The 23498-nt window shown below is 37.5% G+C and overlaps 1 protein-coding gene across 13 annotated transcripts in view; it reads right to left on the reverse strand.

Moving 5' to 3' along the window:
- LOC121962641 (inositol polyphosphate-4-phosphatase type I A-like) overlaps positions 1–23498 on the reverse strand; it is a 77486-nt gene that overhangs the window by 11834 nt on the left and 42154 nt on the right. For 4 of the 13 annotated variants that reach the window (XM_088074306.1, XM_088074299.1, XM_088074300.1 and 1 more), the window contains 24 exons: positions 21466–21704; positions 20531–20575; positions 19788–19906; positions 18265–18381; positions 17549–17628; positions 16855–16966; positions 16070–16160; positions 14824–14971; positions 14540–14670; positions 14330–14434; positions 13621–13729; positions 13274–13291; positions 11510–11696; positions 11203–11418; positions 10382–10523; positions 9036–9200; positions 7588–7620; positions 6213–6385; positions 3563–3686; positions 3329–3396; positions 2493–2692; positions 2266–2363; positions 1986–2098; positions 1406–1560 (listed from right to left, as the gene is read on the reverse strand). In XM_088074306.1, coding sequence (XP_087930432.1) covers positions 1406–1560; positions 1986–2098; positions 2266–2363; positions 2493–2692; positions 3329–3396; positions 3563–3686; positions 6213–6385; positions 7588–7620; positions 9036–9200; positions 10382–10523; positions 11203–11418; positions 11510–11696; positions 13274–13291; positions 13621–13729; positions 14330–14434; positions 14540–14670; positions 14824–14971; positions 16070–16160; positions 16855–16966; positions 17549–17628; positions 18265–18381; positions 19788–19906; positions 20531–20575; positions 21466–21571 — 2855 coding nt within the window. In that variant the 5' untranslated portion in view covers positions 21572–21704. The remainder of the gene's footprint in view (positions 1–1405; positions 1561–1985; positions 2099–2265; positions 2364–2492; positions 2693–3328; positions 3397–3562; positions 3687–6212; positions 6386–7587; positions 7621–9035; positions 9201–10381; positions 10524–11202; positions 11419–11509; positions 11697–13273; positions 13292–13620; positions 13730–14329; positions 14435–14539; positions 14671–14823; positions 14972–16069; positions 16161–16854; positions 16967–17548; positions 17629–18264; positions 18382–19787; positions 19907–20530; positions 20576–21465; positions 21705–23498) is intronic. The other 9 variants (XM_088074310.1, XM_088074302.1, XM_088074311.1 and 6 more) reach the window with 6 other exon arrangements.

A 23498-nucleotide genomic window follows, 5' to 3' on the forward strand; every position in this document is an offset into this window, starting at 1 on the left:
TGTTGATTCACAAGGGAACACAAGGGGAATTTGTGTTAAATTTTGTATATTTAAATAAATAAATAAATGTTTGCACCCTATTTAATTACCAAAACACATAATGTTTTTTTTTTTTTTTAAATTTGCTGTTTTTACCACAGTTTAAATTTGCACATACTATTTCCTCTATCTATAAATATTTATCTTTAAAGAAAAACTTTGCCCCAAATGATCAATTATTAACCCTGTGTTACACTGAAATAGTGAAAAAAGTTAATAATAAAATAAAATAAAAATTATATATATATATATATATATATATATATATATATATATATATATATAAATATATATATTTTGCATGGCGCGCCTGTGAATAAAGAATCCAAAAAGGTAGAAAATTTAATGTAACCCCGTGTAACACTGTATGTGTGAAAGATTTTTTTGTTGTTGTCCCACAATAACACAAACAGATGCAGCGGTAGATCAGCAGCTCCTGTGTTCAGTGAGCTAAATTTACTCTTTTTGTCCATTTTAAATTCACAGGGTGAGTAACTGATGTGCGAGGTGCTCCTTTAATCTGCAATTTTTATTCTTTTTGTTTTAAAATCTGTTTCACTGATGGATGAGTCTCCACTTACATGTATGTTTTCACCATGCTGCGAGCCAAATTTCCCATGCGGAAAAACAACAAAAGCATTTCACTAAAACTCTCTGACTGAACTGCAGCGTAAAAACAAACTAAATCTTTCTTTATGCCACCTAATTTGAAAATGAATGCAGGAAATAAAGGAGTGACGCAGGAGAAAAAAAGGTGACGACAATGGTAGGTCAAGTGATACAAAGAAAGGAAAAATATTCTGCCAGCTTGTTAGCAACTCAGACTCTGAGACAGCTTCACACAAAGGACACACAAGACGAGACAAGACGAATGAAGACGGACAGACAGACGAAACAAACAGACCAACAAGCACCCAACACACACGATCAAAGAGGATCCTTGAATATCAGTTAGGTTCCTCTCCTCTCCAGACCGTTGTCACGAAAAGTTTAATAAATACATTTTAACCTTTTTGACAAGAGTCAGGTGAAGAAAGCAAACAACCGAACGTCTAAATATTCAAGTTTCCCCCTTTTGAGATGAATCAGCAACTCTGTATCAGTTTGTTTCACAGAGGAAGCAGGTGATGGTTTTAAATCGCACATGGGCAAAAACAGACTTTTCTGGTTTGTAAGATTTGAATCAGTTAATATGAAAAAAATACATAATCTTGAGAGAAAAATAACGCATGCTGCAAGATCTAAAGAATCAGAGGGTTTATATAGGAGCATTATTTGACCTTTAATCTTGCATCTCAAATCTCAAATTTTGCCCGGGTGTGATTTTCAGTCGTGTTCTCATTCAGGCACTGTGAGGAAGTCCTACCTGCGCATGCAGTCGAGGGCCTGCGTGAAGACCTGCGGCGCCATGCCGTGCTCGTGCTGCAGGATCAGGCACTGCTCCAGGGTCACCGACATGGCCGTGCGGTCTTTGGCGCTTTTGCAGCTGGTGAAACGAACTCCGTTCAGCCGGCGGCAGATCTGAGACACATAAGGGAAGAAATGTTTCAGTCGTCAGTTAACTGAGATAGTTGGTGCTCGCTAAAAATAATATGACAGTGTGGATATTTATGCAATTCATCGAGTCAATATCGAGTAATTTATAATATAAACAACAGTTTATATTATAAATAGTCGCCCAAAGTCGCGACGCCCCTGAGGACAGGACGATTCATCAAACATATCAATCTGTTCGACATTATCCAGGAAAACAAAAAAAACAGGGATTTTGATGTAACAGTACTGTAATACTGATTGTTTTTACATATTAGGCATCTAACAAGAGATAAATGATCAATAAACAAAGAGCCACAGGAATTTTTTCATAAAAAAAAAAAGAAGGATCTTCGATTCAACACTTATTTAGATTTCATCTTCTTGCATTTAAAACAAAGCAGAAATGTCACCTCGGCTGCCTGCCACAGGATGTCCACGTTTTTGTTTTTCCTGGCGTGGACGTTCTGCCCCAGAAACCTCAGCAGCTCTGGGAGACAAGTCTGAGAACGAGACCTCGGGAGGCCTGAGGGGGGAAGATGGGAAATGTAGGTGAGGGGAGAAAAGAGGCGGGGAAGTAGTTAATTTCTACCACAGAGGAAGGCAAATATTTTGCACAAACAGGAGGAAACAGGCACCCTCCTGGTGTGTTGTTGTTGTTATTGCTGAGCTTTAGTTGACTTCAGTACTCACAGTCTTCAGGCAGGACTTCTTTGAACTGCTCGTAGTATGAATTCAGTCTGGAGAGACTCTCCAAGTTAATGATCTCCTGCAGCGACGTGTCTCCAAACCTGAACAGCACCGACAAACACATTTCTCTCTTACATAACATCGAGAAGCAGCCTGAATCATCCGTCTTGCCAAAACGTCTGTGTAATTGACATCTCAAAACCTCTTCTTCTCTTCTCCCACTCACTCACTTCTCAGCCAGCGTCTGCTGCTCGTTGATGCCGACGTTGAAGTGCACCGGCTGGACCCGCAGCAGCATGCCGCTCTGGATCTCCCGCGGCAACGCGTCGAACATGGTTCCCGGCAGCGGGATGCGGACGTTGAAGCCGTCACGGTTTCCTGTGATGATGGGCAACATGTCGGGGGCGGAGCTGCCGGTGGCCTGGGTCACCTGAAAGTCAAATGATGTGTATAGAAGTGCAGGCAGAGAAATTGTGTCAAAAATATCGATTTTTTGATGCATATCGATCCTGAATATTTCAGTGTTAATACTCATTTTCCACAGTATCAATACGCTGCACTTTCTCTGTCTTATTATTTATGTTTATTAAATTTTTTCTGTTGTTCTCTGCAGAACCAAAGAAAGAAAACTCATTTTCAAGTTTTAGCCTTGTTATATTTATCTTTAAATAAAAATGTAAACTGTGAATGTTTGTTATTTTCGCTCACAAAAAGTCTAATAAAAAATTAAATGACTATCAAAATAACTGTTAAACTTATTTTCTAATGGAACAGCTGTTGCAGCTGTGATAAAAAGTGTGTTATTATATTGCATTTTCAATCTCAACAGAGACGTAAAACAGAGAGGTAAGACAATGACCGATGTTAAAAACTGTCAGTGCAATTTAATGTTGAAATAAAGCAGAATAAACAAGGCAAGAGACTAAATAAATGCAATAAAAAAAAACAAAGCAGAAGAGTGAAGTAAAACTATAACTACAAGTGGCTTTTTACTTTAGTCCTGCAGCTGCAAGTGTCCTTGTTTGGATTACTGAAGCTTTTATTTTTTAAGCTCACATCTTCCTACCTTAAAAGTGACGTTGCGGAGATCCATGATGCCGACGCTCATGTCCTCCAACATGGCAAGCTCCTCTCCTGAGAACACACACACACACACACACACACACACACACACACACACACACACACACACACACACACACACACACGTGGTTAACGGTGATGATCTGACTAATCTATAACTGCTTTAATAGTGAAAAGATATGTGTGTGTGTGTGTGTGTGTGTGTGTGTGTGTGTACCATAGGTGCTGAGCAGGGACTCAAACTGAGCCAGCAGGCCGATGGTGTAGAGCTGTCGGAGGAATCCGTTGTCACGGAGACAGTTCCTCAGCTTGATGATGAAGCCGCAGATGAGAGCGGTGAGCTGCAACACACACACACACACACACACACAAACACACACACACACACACATCAGCATGAACATCAGTTCAGATAACTAGAGGGGGCTGATTTCAATCGTCTGTAGCTGTTTATAGTCAGTTTGTGTAAAAGCATCAATTACAGCTGATTCATGCAGCCATAAATGGGACAAAACAATTAAAAAATCAAATATTATAAAGTATCATTATTTAAATACTTCACTGTACTAACAGATTATAAACTTTTTTTAATGATAATGTGACTGATTTTAAGGTTTTTAAAAGGTATAAATCCAACAAAGTTTCCATTTTTAAGACTTCAGAGGTCATGTGAGATCAGATTTATTTTACCCCCCTTTAAAGGTATAGTTAGAGTATTTTCGAAGTACAGTTGTACGATGTACTTAACCATACAGTCTGTTTTCTTTCCCAACCCGTCAAATACCGCCACTGGGTCAGTGATTTTGGTGACAGGCATTTTTTGTGATGGTATGGTATATTTACGGATGCAAAGCTGTTACTGATGCAGTCGCGCTGCATATCGCTAAACATATGATGTAAATGAATTCATGTAAATATATTTTGTGATATTACTGCAGCCTTCAGTGAAAACATAAATAACTCCCACTCCAGATTGCTTTATTAACAGAAGGGAAATTCAGTTTGCCTTTAATTTTTATTGCTAAAATAAAGGCAAAACTTGTTTTGAGTATTTTTTTTTACATCTGTAGTTTGTTTTTAAGAAGGAAAAAAGGCAATATTGCTCAGCACTATAATAACTTAATAAAAGGAGCTGGAGAATCCCTGAGGGGCAGGTGGGAGGGGTGTGGATGGGTCCAACAAACCCGGGATTTGCACCCAGGAGCCCGCTTTTTGCTTCCCATATGAATATAGAGCCCAACCACGACATTTTTCTCTAAACTTAACCATACACTTTTGTTGCTTGAGTTTATTTTGGAAAAGACTGTATGCATGTAACGAGGAGAAACTGTGACCGAGCAGTGATTTTTGAAGTTCGGATGAGAATCCACTTAACTATCACTTCAATATCAATGATGTACAAAAACCATGAAACCAAATTCATCAGCATCTTTGTCCTTTTGTTGCAGTCTAAACTGCATCCATTAGTATAATGAAAGATTATTTATTAAATATGATGGCCTCAAGCTTAAATTCTCTGTGACTCAAATCAACATATGGTTCTATGTTTAGACACAGTAAAGCTCGGCTGCTTCTCAGATTATATAAGATGATGCATGTTGCCGGTTTCTGTGCATCCATGCGTGAAGGAGTTCCTGTGTTTACATAACTGGCTGAGGCGATGAAGCAAGTGTTAATGTGTTGTTTTTGTGTTGAAGTAAAGGCGAATAAGATGCTCAGATCATCAACATCAACAAACATCACTGAGCTGAAACTGGTAGAAAAGATTCACACTTTTAACCATATATTGGTTTATTTTATTCTGAGCCAGACAGAAAGCTCTGGATAAAGTGAAAAACTGCAAAGATGTAAATGTGCAGAGTTGCTTATTTAAAAATAAAATTTCAGAAAACTTGTAAAAAAGTAGTGTATGTAATTGATCAACAGAGGAAGTTTCATGGTGACTATTTAACTTGTGGTCTAAAAATGTATAAAAATTCACAATACCTATCTTTATTTATTTATTTTATTTCTAATCATTTTTTTAAAGGCAATTTCACTAAATGAGTGTTTAAATATTCACATTTCCGATCTGGAAATTAGGGATGTGGCATATTTTATTAATCATGATAATATCAGTATAATTGTTCCAATGTCAGGGAAAATTAATATTGTGACAATGGCAGTATTCTGTTTTAGGATCATATTGCCCGCACCTACTGGAAATATACATAAATTAGTGCCTATTTAATTAGATACTGCATCATGTGTATTTTTAAACATACAATTTCAGAAAACTTGTAATAAAAAAAATAATTGTCTTCATGTTAGTAATCAACTGAGGACGTTTCATGGTGATATCTGTTAATTAAAAGTTTTATCCCATCATTCGGCCGCCGTGTCTTCACTTTAAGTTGTAAAACTGAAGCTTCAGAGTTCCCTAAAACCTCCACAATAAACCTGCTGCGTAAATATAACTGTTGTTGTGTGCGAGCCAAAACTACAGATCCAAGAGTCTGTAAAAATATCAAGTTGTAAGACAAAACTGGATGAACTCGACTACCTTCCACCTCTTTTTAACGTCGGCTCAAAGAACTAAATCGTCTCCGCAGTGGGAGCGTTCGGGTCTGCAGCTGAAGAAATCCCTTCTTGTTCTGTCTCTTCTATTTTTTCTTCACTTGTTTTGTCTTTTTTTACAAAAGTGTTCAATATTCCTAAAAATACAGCGAAGCCACTGAGCGCTCGACCTTTGCTCACTTCAGTTTTGTTATATTTACAGATTCATGAACTCTTTATCGATTCCTTCGCTGTGAGTCATTTCAGCATGAGCAGGTAAATGCTCGTGTGAATTTGTAAATATCTCATCGCTGTGTGTGCTGTGCGCTGACCGTCTGGCAGAAGACGACGTCGCGGCGGTACTGCAGCGACAGGTCCATGGCTATCGTCGGGGCGCTGTCCTGCATCAGCAGGAACACCATGGACTTTTTGGCCTTGTCGCTCATCATGGCGACGCACTCTGTGAGCGTGGTGAGGAGAGGGTATAACGCCTCGCTCCACTCGCCTGGAAAACACATGCAAACATTAATATTGATAAATACATCAGAAAAGATCGATAAAACACCAACACACTCACCCAAACACAATGCAATCTAACTGTTACTTCAGTTAAAGTGATATTTAGTACAAATAACACCAACACCGAGAGTTAAATTTGAGACAGAAATCAGACAGAACAGAAGCAGCAGGTAAAGCAGAAGCGCTGATAGAGACCAAACTACACGAGCTAAGATCCAGGATATTTGGAAGTTTTGTCGCTACCTTTACAAACTACTTAGTGGTAAAAAACAACTTATTATATTCGGAAGATGCGTTATATTCCTCAACTGAACATTTTCCTTGAACACCACCGGTTACCACTTCTAATAAGTGTTTTAAAAAAAAAAAAGAAATTGAAATCTGGTTCAGCAGGAGATCACCAAAAAAGATCAAAACAAAAAAGATAAGTGTACTTAATTATGTCAGACACTTTATTACACTATAAAGCAGAGGTTCCTCACCTTTTTCATAAAAGGGTGCTCTTTTTTATGAGTAAACTGACTGGATATATTTTTGGATATGTATCAGATTACATTCAAAGCATAACAATAACAGTATCGATCACCTGAATTTTAATAGTGAACGCAAGAGTGTAAGTGAAATTATGTCTTAACTGCAGGAAGTTTATGAATGAAAGAACGAATTTGTTGAGTTGAGTTGTTGTAATATTTTTAGGAACTTTTCATATTATTCTCAGTCTGTATTATGTTTTTTTTTTTAACAATCCTACATACCCTATACGCTTTTTTTTTGTTTACAAATTGGTACTTGTTCCATTTGCAATTTCTTGTCACCTTCTACAAATTGACAGACATTTCTTCCAAAGTTTCTCATGACATTTTACCCACATTTTCAAGAGAAATCAAATTAATTTGCTCAGCTTCTGTAGCTTTAAACGCTTGTTAAAAGGCACCTGAACGTAGCACGAAAGAACTGTTGTCAATCCAGCTTCTTAAAAGTTCAGAAAAATGGCATAAAAATTAAGTGGCTGTATATATACAGAAATCAAACAAAAAAAAAGGAAAGCATCAGTCGTTATAACCTCTGTGTAAAAATAATTCAATGAGCAAAGTTACTAAAATCAAATCAAATATCAACTGTTGATCCAGAGACTTGGTAAGTTTGTGGAAAAGACGCAGAGAAGCATGGGAGGACAGCAGCTCTTACCTGGGTACGCCTCCTCAGCACCGGGACTTCCATCTGGAAGAGGGGACGGAGGTGCAACATGCATGATTAGCGGGCGCTGCAAGCCACACCGGGCGGCAGAGACACACACAGAAAACACTCCGAACCAGGGTCACAGATCCGCCCAAAACCACTCAGCTCTTATTATAAAGCTCCTGCTGCTGTAATGACTTAAATAAAGCTGCTTTGTTTTGGCTTGTTTTATACTCCATGGCTTCTGTGTGTGTAAAAGAAGATAAAGTAACTAAGTAACATATTCACTGTTATTTTCTCATTGCAGTCACTAAATAATATTTTACCATACTGTTAATTTAATCCTTCATTGTAATCCCAAATTTGCAATAAAATAAAAAAAATGCAGTTTTTTTTCCTTTTTACTGCTTTAAAATTCCTTTAAATGTTGAAAAATGTGTTGCACCTATTACATTTTTACTAGTAATCAACTTAAAAATGTGTTATAATAATTAATTAGAGTAACAGTACATTCCTTTAAAGCAATTCCTTTAAAATAATGTGAAAATTTTTATGAGTAATCAACTTAAATGTGTGCTCATAAATATGCTACACAGCACATATTTACCATAATTATGAAAACAAGTTTTTACATTGAGCACGCGCACAAGTTAATTTGTTCCTGCTAAGTTTTCCACGTTATCTAAAATAAATTAATGTTAATATTATGTATTTTTAATTTCAACATTTCTGAACATGTTTTAAGTTAACTACTCATAAAAATAAAGCTTTTCCGACATTTTTTAAAAGGAATTTTAAAGTGCGTAAACATTTTTTAAATTAGAAAAGCTTCAAGTAATTGAGTAAGAGGGAAAGTTAATTATGTCATGAATGTATGAAAGTTATTTTGTATTCAATTTATTTTTGTAGCAAATGGGAAAAAATATTTCCAGAGTATATATATATATATATATATATATATATATATATATATATATATATATATATATATATATATATATATATATACATATATTAAAAAAAAAATCTTTAAATGTGCAACACACCCTCCAACTGCTGGAAGCCCCCAGCTGTGTGCAGCATTGTGAAGTTTGGACAGACATGTGACCCTGGTCCAGTACAACATGTAGAGTAAGCACAAAATCTCCGATTCGACCGCTGGCTGGATGGTCGGCTGCGTTCAGCCACAAAGCAGCACTAACACTGGCAAAGCTGGAGAGTAAAAAGCTGCTTCTAATTTTATAGCTACAGAAAAGCTGCAATATTTTGGACAAACCACAAAGATGACGATAAAGACTGCACACGAAACAAGATGCCTCACACGGGACAATTTTTCTTCCCATAAATAAGGATGAGTAAAAATAAATAGTAAAAATACTTTTTTAAGTAAAGATAATTGACGGTTAATCAGGAAAACTGACGTGAAAACAAGAGTGAAAGAAGTGAAATGAACGTACGTGATTCTTGTGCGGAGGAGAGGGCGGGCATGGAGGAAGAGGATGGAGGTGGTGATGATGATCGAGGAAGTGATGATGATGATGATGATGATGATGATGGTAAAGATGGAGTTTCCTCTGATAAACTTCCCGGGTTGATCCAGAAAGCTCGTCTTTTACCTTCACCTTTTTACAGCCGTACACAGTGTTGTTAATTTATACTCATAAATGTTTTAACTTTCAATTAACGCGATTATATTTTAACCTTTAACTTTGATATTACACACACTCATATCGCTCTGCGCACAAAAAGCGCTTTTAAAAATATTATAAATGAATAATATTTTCTGCCTTCATTGAGTTTATTTTTTTATATATATAAAATTTTCATTTTCAAAATCTTAACCCTTTAAACGCCAGGTTTTTTTCATGATGCCACTATGTTTTTAGACATTAAAAACCCCACAAAAAATGAATTATTTTTAATATACTACATGCTGAGATTTCAATGATTTGCAGCAACATTAACTGTGACGGTGCACCTGGTTGAAATAGCATGTAATTTCGCAATATGCCAAATATGGTTTAAAAAAAGAAGATGTTATCAGGTGGAAAACAGTAAAAATTACAAAGGGAAAAGCCCAGAATGACACCCAGAGATGATACAATGCATGTTTTTATACTTTGATGGCTGTTGGATCAGAAACTGCAGTTTGAATGGGTTTCAATGCTGTATTTTTTGCACTTAGCAGTCTGAATCTAACAAATTGTATTTTAGACTTATTGTAGAGATGAGCTGGAAATTCCCAGATTAAACAAAATTAACAATCTTGCCAAAATGTATGCCATAAGCATGAACACAGCCAAAATTATTAAAAAAAGAAGAATGAAAAGTGCGTAAAAAGCACTTAACTATGCCTATGGGCTAAATAACTTGTTTGTTAATTGCAATAATTTTATAGGCTATATGCCTGTGAAAACTGGTTTTAGTTCATTTATTGCTGGTTTTAATCACTAACCTTTTTTACTTTTTGAATGTCAACAAGAACAAATATAACTGAAACAAATTAAAAGTGCTGTGCGCAAACAAAACTTAAAATGATATCTCATAAAACCTACTTCAGCGACTGAATAAAAATTGTTTAACCAAAATAAAAAGTTCATTCCCCTCAGTTTTTTTGGTGTTTTTGCAAAACCCAAACCTTGAAGTTTAAACTGTTGCAATGTTATCAACAACAGCTGAAAAAAAAGTCACCTTTGAACAAAAGATTGTCACATGAAAGAAATTCTTAAATAGTAATTATATGTCACATTTCTACCGTAAAATGTAAAAAAACCCAAAAGAAAACAGTTTATGTCTGCGTTACCTTTCTTACTGGCGCCTCCCTGCAGGTCAGTCTGGATACTGTCCTGACTGCTGACACTCGGCCTCCGCTCCCTCTGCAGCAGCTTGTCAACGCGCTGGATGATGCACTCCAGAGATTTATCCACATTCACCCAAACCTTCTCCTGAGAGGACGGACACACACACACACACACACACACACACACACACACACACACACACACACACACACACACACACACACACACACACACACACACACACACGAGGCGCTGTAATTAATTATTCAGAGCTGCGTAAGAAAAGCTAAAAGGGTTAACAGAGAAATTACAGCAGGGAGGAGAATGGAGCCAGAGGGGAGAACGGATGCAGAAGAAATGAATCACATCAGTATGCAAATCAGGGAGCACGCCACAATTTTGCTTAACAAAGATTTTTATGTAATGTGAGCGAATGTGAGCTCTGACTCCATTATGTAACTAGAAACTCTTATCTCAAGCTGCCTGGGGCAAAACATTAACATTAATTCATATTTACAGCATCCAAGAATGACTCAACCTGCAGTTACAGTTTACAGCCAGGTCTGAGGATCAGAAGATCTCGACAATCAGCACAGTTTCAAGATGATATCAAATGATAACATTTATATTTTAAACTGTGCATGGTCCCTTTTAAATAACAATTTTAAAAATGTATAAAATTTAAAAATTCTTATCAGTCTAAGTGGACCCAGCTACAGTATCGTCAGAGTGACATTAGAGTTGACAAAATCTGTAACTGATTTTAAAAACAAAAACAAAAAAAAAACTATTTGGGTGAATCCTAGCAAACTCAAGAACTCACCCACTCCTCTTCATGCCAGTCGACATGCAGCGAGGATCGGCTGTTGCGGCCGCTCCACTTGGCGAGCAGCGTGTCCTGGTCGTTTCGTAGCACTACTTGTTCTGAGTCGGCGGAGGGAGACGCTTTGGAGGCGATGTACTCGGGCCGTGCTGCGTTCAGGGCCTGGATAGCTGAAGCCAGCAGCTTACAGTCACAAACCGTCACCAACTGTCGAGTCTAAGAGAGACAGGAGAAGGTGTTTATTCATTTTTCATAATTTGATGATGTTAAGAGCTTCTGAATGGTAAGTGGCGTTAATGTAAAATACCTTATCAGCCAGAATAGCGAGCGTCCTCTCCAGTCCGCTGGCAGATCGATCCTTGGCGGCTCTGGAAAGCCTCTCGGCGTAGTAGCTGACCTGAGTCTTCAGTGTGTTGATGTGGGCGATGATCTCTTTGGCTCGGACGATGTCCTGGGGTATGTAGACGATGGACTGCGAGCTGGAGAGGGCGCTGCTGCAGAAAACAAAGACGCACTGTTTTAGCAGCACGTCTGTGTGCGAGCGTATGCTGATGACACTCTGCTGTGAGTCTTGGAAACGCCATGAAGCCAGAAAGTTACCTCCCTTTTTTGTGTCTTAGAAATACTGTTTTGTTTGTTACATTTGCATGCACATGCCTGTTTCGTAAGTGTAAATTCTGTCTTTTTCAACCTTTTTTCCATGTTTTGTGTAGGTGATGAATGTGAACAGCCATTTTTTAAATTAGTCCAGTATTGAGTGGGAGCGCGAGTGACAAAACAAGCTGCAATGTGACATCTCTGGGCCTGTTTGCACCCTCATTTTCTGTCCACACAAAGTGTTTGTTTTTGCCACTGACAGGATCAGATTTTTGTTGTAAGTGTCTGACACTTTAGGATCCATACAGAGATGCACCTTTTTGTTAGAGAATAAAATCCTTTTTGTTTAGCTAGAAAGTCCCAAAAATGCCATTGCTAAACCCACCCAAATAAGAGGTAATTTTATCATCACATAACAAACTTCATTCAAAGTCAACAGAAACAAAATAAAACTCACAAAATTCGTCTTGATTCATCTTTTCACTGTTCCAACAATCACCAGCTCTGATTTGATTGAAATAAACCCTTTATTCACCCAGTTAGATGTAGAAATACACGCGCTCTATACATGCTAAAATTAATTTATTCAAATGGAGTCTGGTCGGGTTGGCGATGGCATTTTTGGGGCTGTTTCTGGTTAAACAAAAAGGATCTTATTCTCTAACAGAATTTATTTCTGTAGGAATCCAATAATCTTTTCCATAATGTTGTCAGATACTTAGAATAATAATCTAAGCCTGTCACCTAAAACAACAAAAACAAAAAAAAACACTTTTAGTGAACATAAATTGACTGTGCAAACATGCCCCGAGTGCTTAAATCGCAGCTTGTGAACCAATTTTAAACCCTGTTGTTCCCATTAGTCACTTGGATACAAAAACATTGGAAAATAGGGTCCAGGTTGAAAAAAACTAAACTTATCCTTCAACAACTGACCTAGAAAAATGCTATAAGTAAACACAAAGACAACATGAAACTGACTTCGGTAAACAGGACTGGGGGTGATACCGTTCATTTCAAAAATTCAGATATATCTTCAATTCTATTAATGCTTAAATGTCAACTTTACATGCATTTCCAGAGTATATAAGTGTTTTTATGAGACGACAGCAATGGCTGAATTCACAAAATGAACGGTATTTGTGTACTGAGTTACATAATATGTGGGTTTCACACACGAGTGAGCCTGTTTTAGGACAACATACATTTTAAACACAACACTGTTAATACAAATCCATCATGTGTCATTATTTGTTGGAGTAAAAATGAGTAAGTCTTGCATCAAGTGTTTGCAAATCACATTAATCAACCCTAAAGCTACTCACCAGTTCATCCACAATTCTTGAAAATAATTAATCTTTGTTATACAATTTAAAGAAACAGTGAAAGTGTGTTTTTTCGTGGTTGCACAAAGCAGTGAGAGGCAAACAGTGTACGAACAAATGGAAACAAGCAAAGCAGTGCAACAACTCACCATTCCTCCTCATATATGCTGATCAATAAAAAGTAACAAAAACAAAATTAAGAGGAAGCCATAGAACTGAATTAATGCAGTAGTTGAAGAAACAATGCATTTTTTTAGATGTAAAAATGATTAAAGGGAAGCCAAATCAAAAGAGATACAACTGTCACAGAAAATAATTTCATATGGATCCAACCTGTTTTAACTGAAACAATATCAGTAAAATGATGAATAAAGCAACAAAAGTGAAAATAATTCAAGAAAAGAGCAGAAATCACTGCGATTAAGGAAAAAAAAAACATGCAAATGTATTTGTTTAAATTTTGATTTTCCAATGAGAAAGTTGTTTCTGAACTTACTGTTTCTTTGCTTCCTCGAACTTCTGGATGAGTTTCCTCAAACCGCTGTTTTTAAATCCCTGGCAGTGAGCCGCCGGTGCTCCGATTGTTATCACATCGTACGTGTGCTCTGGAGGAAGTACAAGAGAGTTTACAAATGAGAAAAATACCTTGTGTGAACAGAATAAAGTTTTTACGTATGTTTGAATCTAGATTTGGGTCAATTTCCAGTCAGCTGTATGTGCTTAAAGTGATTTCATTTTCTGCAACAAGCACAAGCGTTCTGGCAAATTAGAAAAACAGCCTAAAGTAAACATAAATTAAGATTTATAGTTATATTTACTTTCTTTTTTTTAATGCAATCAGTTTCCAAATTTTTTTTAAGAAAGATCAACTTTCAGTCAGATTTTACACTGTAAAACACATTTTCCCTGATATGGTTTCTGCTATTTAACGTAGTTCTTATCAGACTGGTGTTGGTTCAAGTGTTTGTTTTTCTGATAAATTTGGCATTAATGAGTTATTTAATTCTACAAAATGGGGATTTCCCACCATGATTGACAGCTGTGTATGCAAAATCGCTACCACGCAGAATCTGGCTCAAAATGACGTCACAGATAGAAGCTGTACTCAGATATTTTGGCTTTACTTAAGCACAATGAGGGTAAGTGGGGACGCATCGTCCATATTTGCATTAAGTCTATGGTTTGTCTGTGTTCATATGTCTTACCGAAGCCCAGCTCATCCTGCACCCTCATCCTCTGAACGTGCAGGTTGGTCGGCATGAACTCGAGCTTCCGCTCTGCCTTCAGGTTGCTGGCTTTGAACGATGGCCCTAGGACAGAAAAAAGAGTGCAGGGAATAATTTTATGTAACAAACAGAAGAGGAAACCCATTATAGCTTTATAAGACAACAAGAGGCCACTGAGGAAGCTCTAACCTCTGTAGTCGTTGAGGTCAGACAGTGTTTCCTGGTACGCAAGTATTATGGTCTGGTACTGAGAGACAATCTGTCGCCGCAGATTCTCCCAGCAGGGGGACAACTCTCCCAGCTCCTCCAGCTCACACACCCTGAAGAGATGTTAATGAAAGAGGAGGGTCAGACACAACAGAGGAGAATAAAGGTGTGCATAACTGCAACATTACAACACCTGTCTGAATATCTCTTTGCTTGTGTGATAGATTAGAGCCTTAAATGTTGTAAATGTGCATGTGTATTTGTACCGTGCTGCGTCCTCCTCCAGCAGCAGTTTGACAAACTGTCTGGGGACATTCAGAGACAGGACGCTCTCCGCCATTTGCTCAAGCACCCGGAGGTGGTTCCCATCAGTCGTGGGGAAGCGGTACATCCTGGACATCGTGCCTCCGAACACTGAAGACAGAGAGAATTCAATCAGCCCAGATGAGATTGTGATGGATTAGATCAGTTTTATTTGACTGCACACAACAGCCACTAAATAAAATGAAAGAAAACGTCAATGTGAAAATGAAGGAAATATAAAAAACATAAAAATGTAATTGTACCCTCTCCAACATTTCCCATTTGTTATTTTTGTATCACCCATCTATCCCAGAGGTAAACAGATCCCTCCCACTCACTGGTGACAATCGATATATTTCTGCTGGATAATTAGATTCATGGTCTGACGTATCGGTAAACATGGAGCCATGAAACTGGAAGAGGACGGGAAGAAAGGCGAAAAAACAGGCCAGACTGTCACCATTTGCTCACCTGTAATATTATCTATGCTGATTTTCTGGACAGCGTAACCTGGATCACAAAAATGAACCCTTTCATTGAATCCATTAGATCCTTATCTACCTGATGTTGTCTTTTCATAACTCCAAATTTACGGCCTTTATACCGGTTTACTAGTGTGCTTTTTACACAGTTTTCAAGACTATTCATAACTATCTTGTTGCCTCTGTGTGTTTCAGTGGTGTTTTTAAGGTCTTCTGATTGGATAATTTCCATCTGTGATTTTCAATTTTTCAGGGGCCAAATCTGGCGCCTGATCGGGTGCTGGGTCAATAAATTTAAAAAAATCATATTTTTATTGTAATTTTTCTTTTCTTCTGTATTTATGTTGTTTTTTCAATACTTGGTTTTATTTTATTTTCTCTCCCTCTTTATTTATGCTATGCACCAATAAAAACAAAGTAAATTCCTTGTACTTGGAAATTAACTGGATTCTGATTCTTATATGAAATACACCAGCAAAGTCAAGCTCTATAATGGTTTATTTTCAAAGCTGAGTTTTCAGAGGAAAAAGCACTCGGTTAATTAATATTTCTGTCTTAGACGACAGGAATCACTAGACGTTTCTCGGTAACTACACCTAAAGAATTCAAACTGACAAACTGTGACCCAATCCGCTTTGTCATTTTAGGTGCTGTAAATTCATAACATCACAAACATGATGCACATGTGTACAGGTGGGTTGTTTCGCTGAAAAAGGAGCTGTGATACCTGAGCGCAGCAGCGTGTCTTTGCATAGCGAGGCGTACTTGATCCGGACTCCCATCGACTCGGTGAGGCTCTCGTCGACAGGCAGCACCGTCTGCAGGACACACACATGGACTGGTGTTACAGAGCGAGTCAACAACCACCTCCAACACCACCTCCACCTGCCTGTCCACTCTGTGAGGCCGACACTCACCTACACCACAATCTGACTACACATTCAGAGCTCCTACACAAAGCCAGAGAAGTCTTTTTACCGCCGCTGTGTGACGCGTTTATGATGACATGAAGCAGGTTAACAGAGTTTTGTTATAAAGCACACAGACAAACAGGAAGCCTCGAGACAAACATTCATTCATCACTGTCACGTCTGAAAACGCACATGGAGCCGCTGTTTATAAACGTATCCTAATCTCTTATTGTAAACACCCAAATTAAGATTATTTTATAGTTTATATGAACTTTAAGGGGCGCCTGGTGGCTCAGTGGATAGAGCAGGCTGTGTCCTCGCCGCAGCAGCCCCGGGTTCGACTCTGGCCTCGGCCCTTTGCTGCATGTCATTCCCTCCCTCTCTCCCCATTTCACACTTGTGCTGTCCTATCGATTAAAGGCAAAAATGCCCAAAAAATATCTTTAAAAAAACTTTAAGTAGCTACCTATACAGCTCTATTTCTTTATTAAGAATAAAGAAAATATGAACTCACTATATCCTGTGCACAGAGGAAATGTGACTGTATACAGAAAATACATTTTAAACTTAATACCCCCAAAGGACCCTGTCCCTCTCTTACCCGCCCGTTGAGGCTGTCTGGCAGGCGTCCGACCGACATCCTCTGATCTGCTCGCTCCTCCATCTGCCACGCAGCGATGATGATGTTCCCCACACGCTCGTTCTCAGCTGATCTGTCATTCAAACACATACACTTGAGTTATTTTATTGTATGATTATAATTATACGTTAATCTGTTAATTAATACTTGACACTTTTCTCAGCCACAGTGTAAACAAAGGTTTTTATTTTAGGTCTACTTTTTCCCCCACTTCTTCTTTTATTGATTTTGATTCATATAATAGTCAGTACAGTACAATCTGTACTAAGCAGAACAAACTCACTGACCTCACTTAGCTCTGTTCAAGAGGAACATAAAAACAAAAGAAAAAACAATAACAAGGAACATACATACATTTCCTGTATGTTTGAAAATAAAGTTTTTCCTGTATTTCCTGTATATTGTGTATTCTTTAATATTCAGCAACTATGGTTGAAAGTTTGACACGTTTAATTTTGGGGGTTACAAAAGAAAAAAAAAAAAAAAAAAAGAAAAACTCTTATAGACCCGTTATTAAGATGCAAAAGTGTCAAGACGGAAAAACGTGACTGACAAATAAACAGAACATCATCACAGCTAAAATGCATTGACTATATCTCAGGAAAAAAACAAAAAAATATGCCAAAAATCATGTTGAAGTAGCAGAGTGTGTTACCTCAGTTCCAGCTCTAATCTGTGACTTCTCTCTTGCAACAACTCCTTCACAGGAAAAAGTGCTGAGCCCAACATGTACATCTAAAAGAGACAGAAAAACATCATTCATGTGGTTATATGCCGTCTTCTAGCCTGAACTCCAGAGAAAAGTAGCTAAGAAAAGTCAGTGTTTGTCTTTGTTGAGCATTTGGTATTGGTGTTTTTTTTATTGTATTCTTCTTATACTGCGCTTTAAAATCGAGAAATAGATGTTTAAAAAAAGAGCATTAAAGCATAGCTAATTTCTTGGTTAAAGATATATATATTATGGTGCGTTTGTTCAGAGTACAGACATGGGAAAAACTAAAAACAGCTCAGAGTGGTACTTCCATTTTTTCTCCACGATTCAAAAAGTTCAATTTAAGACCTTTTCATCAACACAAAATGCAATTTAAGACCTGTTTCATAACACAAAAAACAAAATTATGATGGAAAAAAGTCGGGACAATATATTACTTATTCTTGTGTACTTCCCAGCAGTCAATAATAATAATTCCTAATTATACAAGTCAAATTTATTTGAGCTGCATAAAACTGGTGGATTAACCAATTAATAATACATTCTCAAGCAAACTTCTCCACTTTAACACAGAGTGTAAAAAGATGCCTAATGGTCTGAAACAATATATCTTTTCCATTGTGAACCATTAAATCAGATGACAGTGCGGTAACTCGTACCGTGCCCTGCGAGCGGTCCTTGACGTCGTAAACGGCCAGCTTCACCTGCGTCTGCTGGTTAATGTTGGACTCCTGGAAGAAGGCGATGCTGCTGAGGAAGATGGGGTTACTGGTGCCCTGTGGATGGAGGAAGTGACATCAGCATTACCCCAAAAACACAACAAGATCAATAAAGTAAAAAAGTATTTCTAAAACACTTCAGAAGGTTGGTTTTTCCAGCTCACCCTGTAATTCTGTAAACGTCTGTCTTCTAGAGTTAATTTTAACTTTTTTTTTTTTTTTTAGTCAGTGATATCAGATGTGGAGATTATCGCATCAAATTTAAAAACATCATTTATGTTTTGTTTTTTTACAATGTTTCTTTTAAATTGACAATTATATTTTTCATGTGTTTAGTACCACACATTAAGCAGGTTTCCATTAACCCTGAAATTGCTCTAATTTATCGCATGAGGTGGTATTTCAGGCCGTTCAAAATAAGATATATTTCACAAACCTGCCACAGAGACACTTTTTTTTGCTTTTATTGGTCACATGATGCTATGGCTATGTGCTCGTCAGTAGGAACTGGGTCCCTCATGATGCAGCAGGAGCTATAAGAGCTGTTATTGCATCAAATAACTTCAAAATTTGAGCGGATCTTCTGAAAGTTTTGAATCTAGTGGACATCTGGTGGACTATCAGCTCCCAGAAATCCTTTAAATGTGGCGGCTCTCGTATAAAGGGCTCGCCTTTCCATTATCGCTCGCACAACTCGCTACATCGCCTTCGATTGGAAATAATGACGGCTAGTTTGGTGGCTGCAACAGAAATGAAGCTCCATCGCCATAGTTACTGGAATATCACAAGAGGAGAAGTTGCATAACATCACTCACTGGAAACGCCATCTGCGTTTTATCGACATTTCGAAAATGCTCAAGTCTTGCGCAAATTTGTAATGGAAACCCCCCCAAGTGTCTTGATCCACCTTCAAGGATCTGATGTTTCCTTGTCTTATGTGACAGTTCACTGCGTTTTTATTTGGTTTTAGACTGTTGGTCGGACTAGCTCTTCTGTTTTTAAAGTATACTTTGCATGATTTTTTTTTAATCAAAAAAGAAAGTAAAATAAACACTACATTAACTTTTGTCCCTGTGTGGTCTATTTGCTTTTACAGTAAAATGTTAATATATTTTTTCATGATTCATTCTGTGCTTGTTTACAAAAGAAGTGATTCATTTGAAGTGACCTGCTGACCTAAAACTGCACTTGACTTTGATTACCGTTCTGGATCGTAGAGGCTAGAAAGGTGAAATCAGGTGGTCGGAGGTGTTTGTTTGGACATTAAAAAACTTTCCAAAAGTATATGGATGGAGTCAATTTAATAATTTCACATTTTTCCACACATGTGGGAGGTATAGGTGGAGATACACAGTCTTCTACACAAAATCTTTGAGCAATCAACCTGTAAATATGTCACATTATGGGGATGGGGGGTCTCTAACTGCTGTGTCACTGTGTTTTTCAGATAAAAAGAGTCTGACCTCAATGACTTCGGTCTGGGCGTGTTTGGTCCAGAAGGCCTGCGGTGGTGTCGTGCAGCTCACTGCTACAAAGCTGTTGGGTTTTCGGTCCAAAGCGGGAGTCAGCAGATCTGCGCAGGCTGGACGAGAAACAACGAATGAGCCAAAAGACATAAAAACATCACGTCTAATGGTTTGGGAAAATGTATAAAACTATAAAATATCAAAAAATAGACAACAAGCATACAAATTCTAACTGCACATCATTATTTTAACCCTTTAATAGTCACACAAAGAAATACCTTTGCAAAAAAAAGTACACATTATAGACCATAAAATACGTTAACACATCATGCATCAATTTATTTAAAAAAACAAAACATTTTCCTCAATAAACATTTATACAATAAACATACAAAAATAAATAAAAAAAATTAAAATACAAATAAAAATAAATCTAGTAAAAAAGAATCTAAAAAACATATATATGGTAAAAAATAAATTGTCAGTGTTGTATAATGAAAATCTGAAAATAAAGGTAACTTCATAAAATAAATACAAAAAATACAAAAAATAAAAATAATAATGAATATATTAACAAAATCACTTTCAAATGTATGGTAGTAAAAACAAATATAAGAAAAATAGAACTGAATAGTATTACAGTATAATTAAAATATTAAAATGTATCTGTATAAAATAAAATTGTTTTTTTTGCTCTCATCAGCTAAAAGCCTGGTCTGTTTTGAATGCGTGTTACTTACAGACGCTGAACTCAAGCACAGGCTCGTCTGGGTCCTGACTGTTTCCTGGAGACGAACCAACAAGTCACATAAACATTAGATATCAACCGTTGCAGCAAACTGCAAGGACAAAAACGCTGCACACTCGGGGCGGCCTCGAGCTCACCTGCTCGTGTGCACCCCATATGCTGAGGCCTTCGCAGCGGCCCGGGTTTGATTTCCAGCCTGTGGCCCTTTGCTGCGTGTTATTCCCCTTCTCTTTTTAATGCCACATGTTGCAAATTTTTGGGGTCATCTATTTGACTTTTTATCCAATTTTTTAAAGACTTATTAAAGACTAAGAAAGTGTTTTACCTGCTTTTAACCAACCAATTAACTGTATCACAGTGTCATATGTCAATAATCTACAACTCACGTGTTAACATATGTGTCTTTCTTTTCTTTTCCGTGTTACCACCAATGTCAATTTTTTGATTTGTTTTATTTTATTTTTCTGCTTACAAAGTTCTCTACGAAGTTCTGTATTCTTCTTATACTGCTCTTCAAAATCAAGAAATAGATGTTTTTAAAAAAAAAGAGCATTAAAGCATAGCTAATTTCTTGGTTAGAGTCAAATACAGTTGAGCCGCATAAAACTGATGGATTAACCAATTAGTAATACAATATTGATACTATTTAATAATTACAGTGTGAGAGGTGGTGCTTTTAACTTGATTGCATGATAAAGAAACAAAAGTAACTCCATTAAAATTCAGCCAGGGCAACTTTTAACAACTCGACATTGTCATTTTTTATTTAAATTTAGCTGATTTATTTCATTTTTCTGATGAAAAAAAAATACAAGATCTGTTTTATAACATATACTGTTATGTTATATTAAGTTATCGATAATAAAGTGGCACCAGAGAAGTGATGCTGTTTCAGTAAACCTCTGTAAGAAATATTCTGCCCCTCACCTGCGAGAGCCAAGCCGATCATCTCGTTGGACAGCTCGAATGTGTTGGCCCGGTACACCGACCACGGCCTCTGTATCCGGGAGCCCCGCTCGCGGACCCCCGCCATGCCTGTCCGGGAAGAGCGGGCGACGGCAGGAGGCCTGAACACACACCCTCGCACACGCAGTCACACACTCCCATGTGAGGTGCCCCTCTTTCTGCGTCGATCCACGGCTGCTCCAGAAAGCAGTTTGTCGTCTCTAAATGGAAACAGACAAGAGAGATGAGAATAAAACCTTCATTTTCTTAGAAGAAAAAGAGGCTTTTAATTAAGGCTTTAACAGGAAAAAAAAAATGTTTTAAAATCCAGCTGTAAAGCAGCCTGTAAGAGCATCCTCTTCCTCGCCATCACAGGGAGCAGAAGGGCAAACATACATTTATGGATATATAAACGTCTCCTGTATTTATAGATTGGCGGAGAGAGAGCCATCTGTTGTCCTCCTGCATCCCTGAGTGCTCTAAACATCAGCATGTGTGTTTTGGTTCATAATTGCACTTACATGAATGCACAGTTAGTGTCAGTTGAAATACAGAAAACAGTTTCTCGCTTCAGCAGTGTGTTGATTTGCATCTGTGTCAGCCCACTTGAAAACTCCCAAATTTGCATTTCATGTGCCTATTTGTGCTCACCATATGATGATGTTGCTAAGAAACTGTAGGTTTTTCCTTAGGTGATACAAATTTTTTTGTATTTCTTCTTCTCTTCCTCCTCATTCCCTTTGCCCTTCTCTCTCTTTATATCCATCTGTCTTTTCTACATCTTCCTCCCCTGCTAGTTTTGGGAGTTTTCACCCGTAGTCTATCATTTTGTGTGCTCCCCATATCTGTTGTTTTTTGCTCTATTTCCTCTTAGTTTTCTTTCCCTTCCAGCAAAATCTTGTGGGATTTGTTTCCCTGAAGGCTTCAGCTTGTGGATGAGCGACTGCCCCGCGATCTCTGCTGTCCCATTTTGTTAAAGAGCAATTAGCCCATTTGCAGCAAAGCAGCAAACGCAGGGGACGGTAGCTGGCTGTGGTCTAGTTGGACCATCTCTGCTGTCTATTTTGGTAGATTTGTGCTCTATCTATTGTGGAAAAATGTGTGTCAGTGACATGAGGTGTGTAAAACTTCGACCTGAACCTGAATCAGAGTGTTGTGGGAAAAATGTTACTTGAATTTAGACATTTTTCTTGACGGTTTACTGCTTTTGAGTCTGTTTTCTTAGAGATTAAACACTAAATCTGGACTTTTTATGATACATGTTTTACAAATCGGCCCGCAGAGTGATCTCATTTTAATCGTGGTTCTGGGTTATTAGTTGGTGGCCTACTTCCTGATATGTGGTGCCTGATGTGCCCCATTTCGGTCAGCTCAGACACATGTGCCCTACATGTGTCGCTGCAAACATCTGGAGCACCACTACCTGAAGTCCTCTGTGGAAAGAGGAGAATCCACCTCATTAACATGAAAATTTGAATTTGTTTGCTCCTTCCTGTAGGTTTACATTTGCCTTTATTTCCAATCCATCACATTTTAAGTGGTAATGAGAAATCATTTTTCTATTTTAATTATTTGTGGGATTTTATTTTTGCCTTTGAATAGTGGATAGCGCCAAGTAAACAGGTGAAAACAGAGAGGGAACAGCAAAAGTTAAAAGCGTAATCTGAACTCCAGTTTCATGATCAGTGCCTTAAATCCAAAGTTCAGCAGACAATTAAGAGGTGAGGACTTCTACATAGAAATGCAGACAAGAAACTTTAGGGCTGTCATAATTACTACTTTTGTTGGATGACGTTTTGTCCCTGAAAAAACTGTGATAAACAATGTTATTGTACTTTGGAGACCATTTTATTTCACTGATATAATAATGATAATGATAATAATGCAAATACACGTTTTGAAAAACAATAACTTTCATATCTTAAGAAAAGTCTGATATTAAAATTAAAATACAGAAAAAAATAGACATTAAAAAAAAGTTCATATCTAAAAAAAAAACTTTTCTAGGAGTTGCC

Source organism: Plectropomus leopardus, chromosome 24 (assembly GCF_026936395.1).
Source record: "Plectropomus leopardus strain MGB_pleo_1.0 chromosome 24, ASM2693639v1, whole genome shotgun sequence".
NCBI classification, from domain to species: domain Eukaryota; kingdom Metazoa; phylum Chordata; class Actinopteri; order Perciformes; family Serranidae; genus Plectropomus; species Plectropomus leopardus.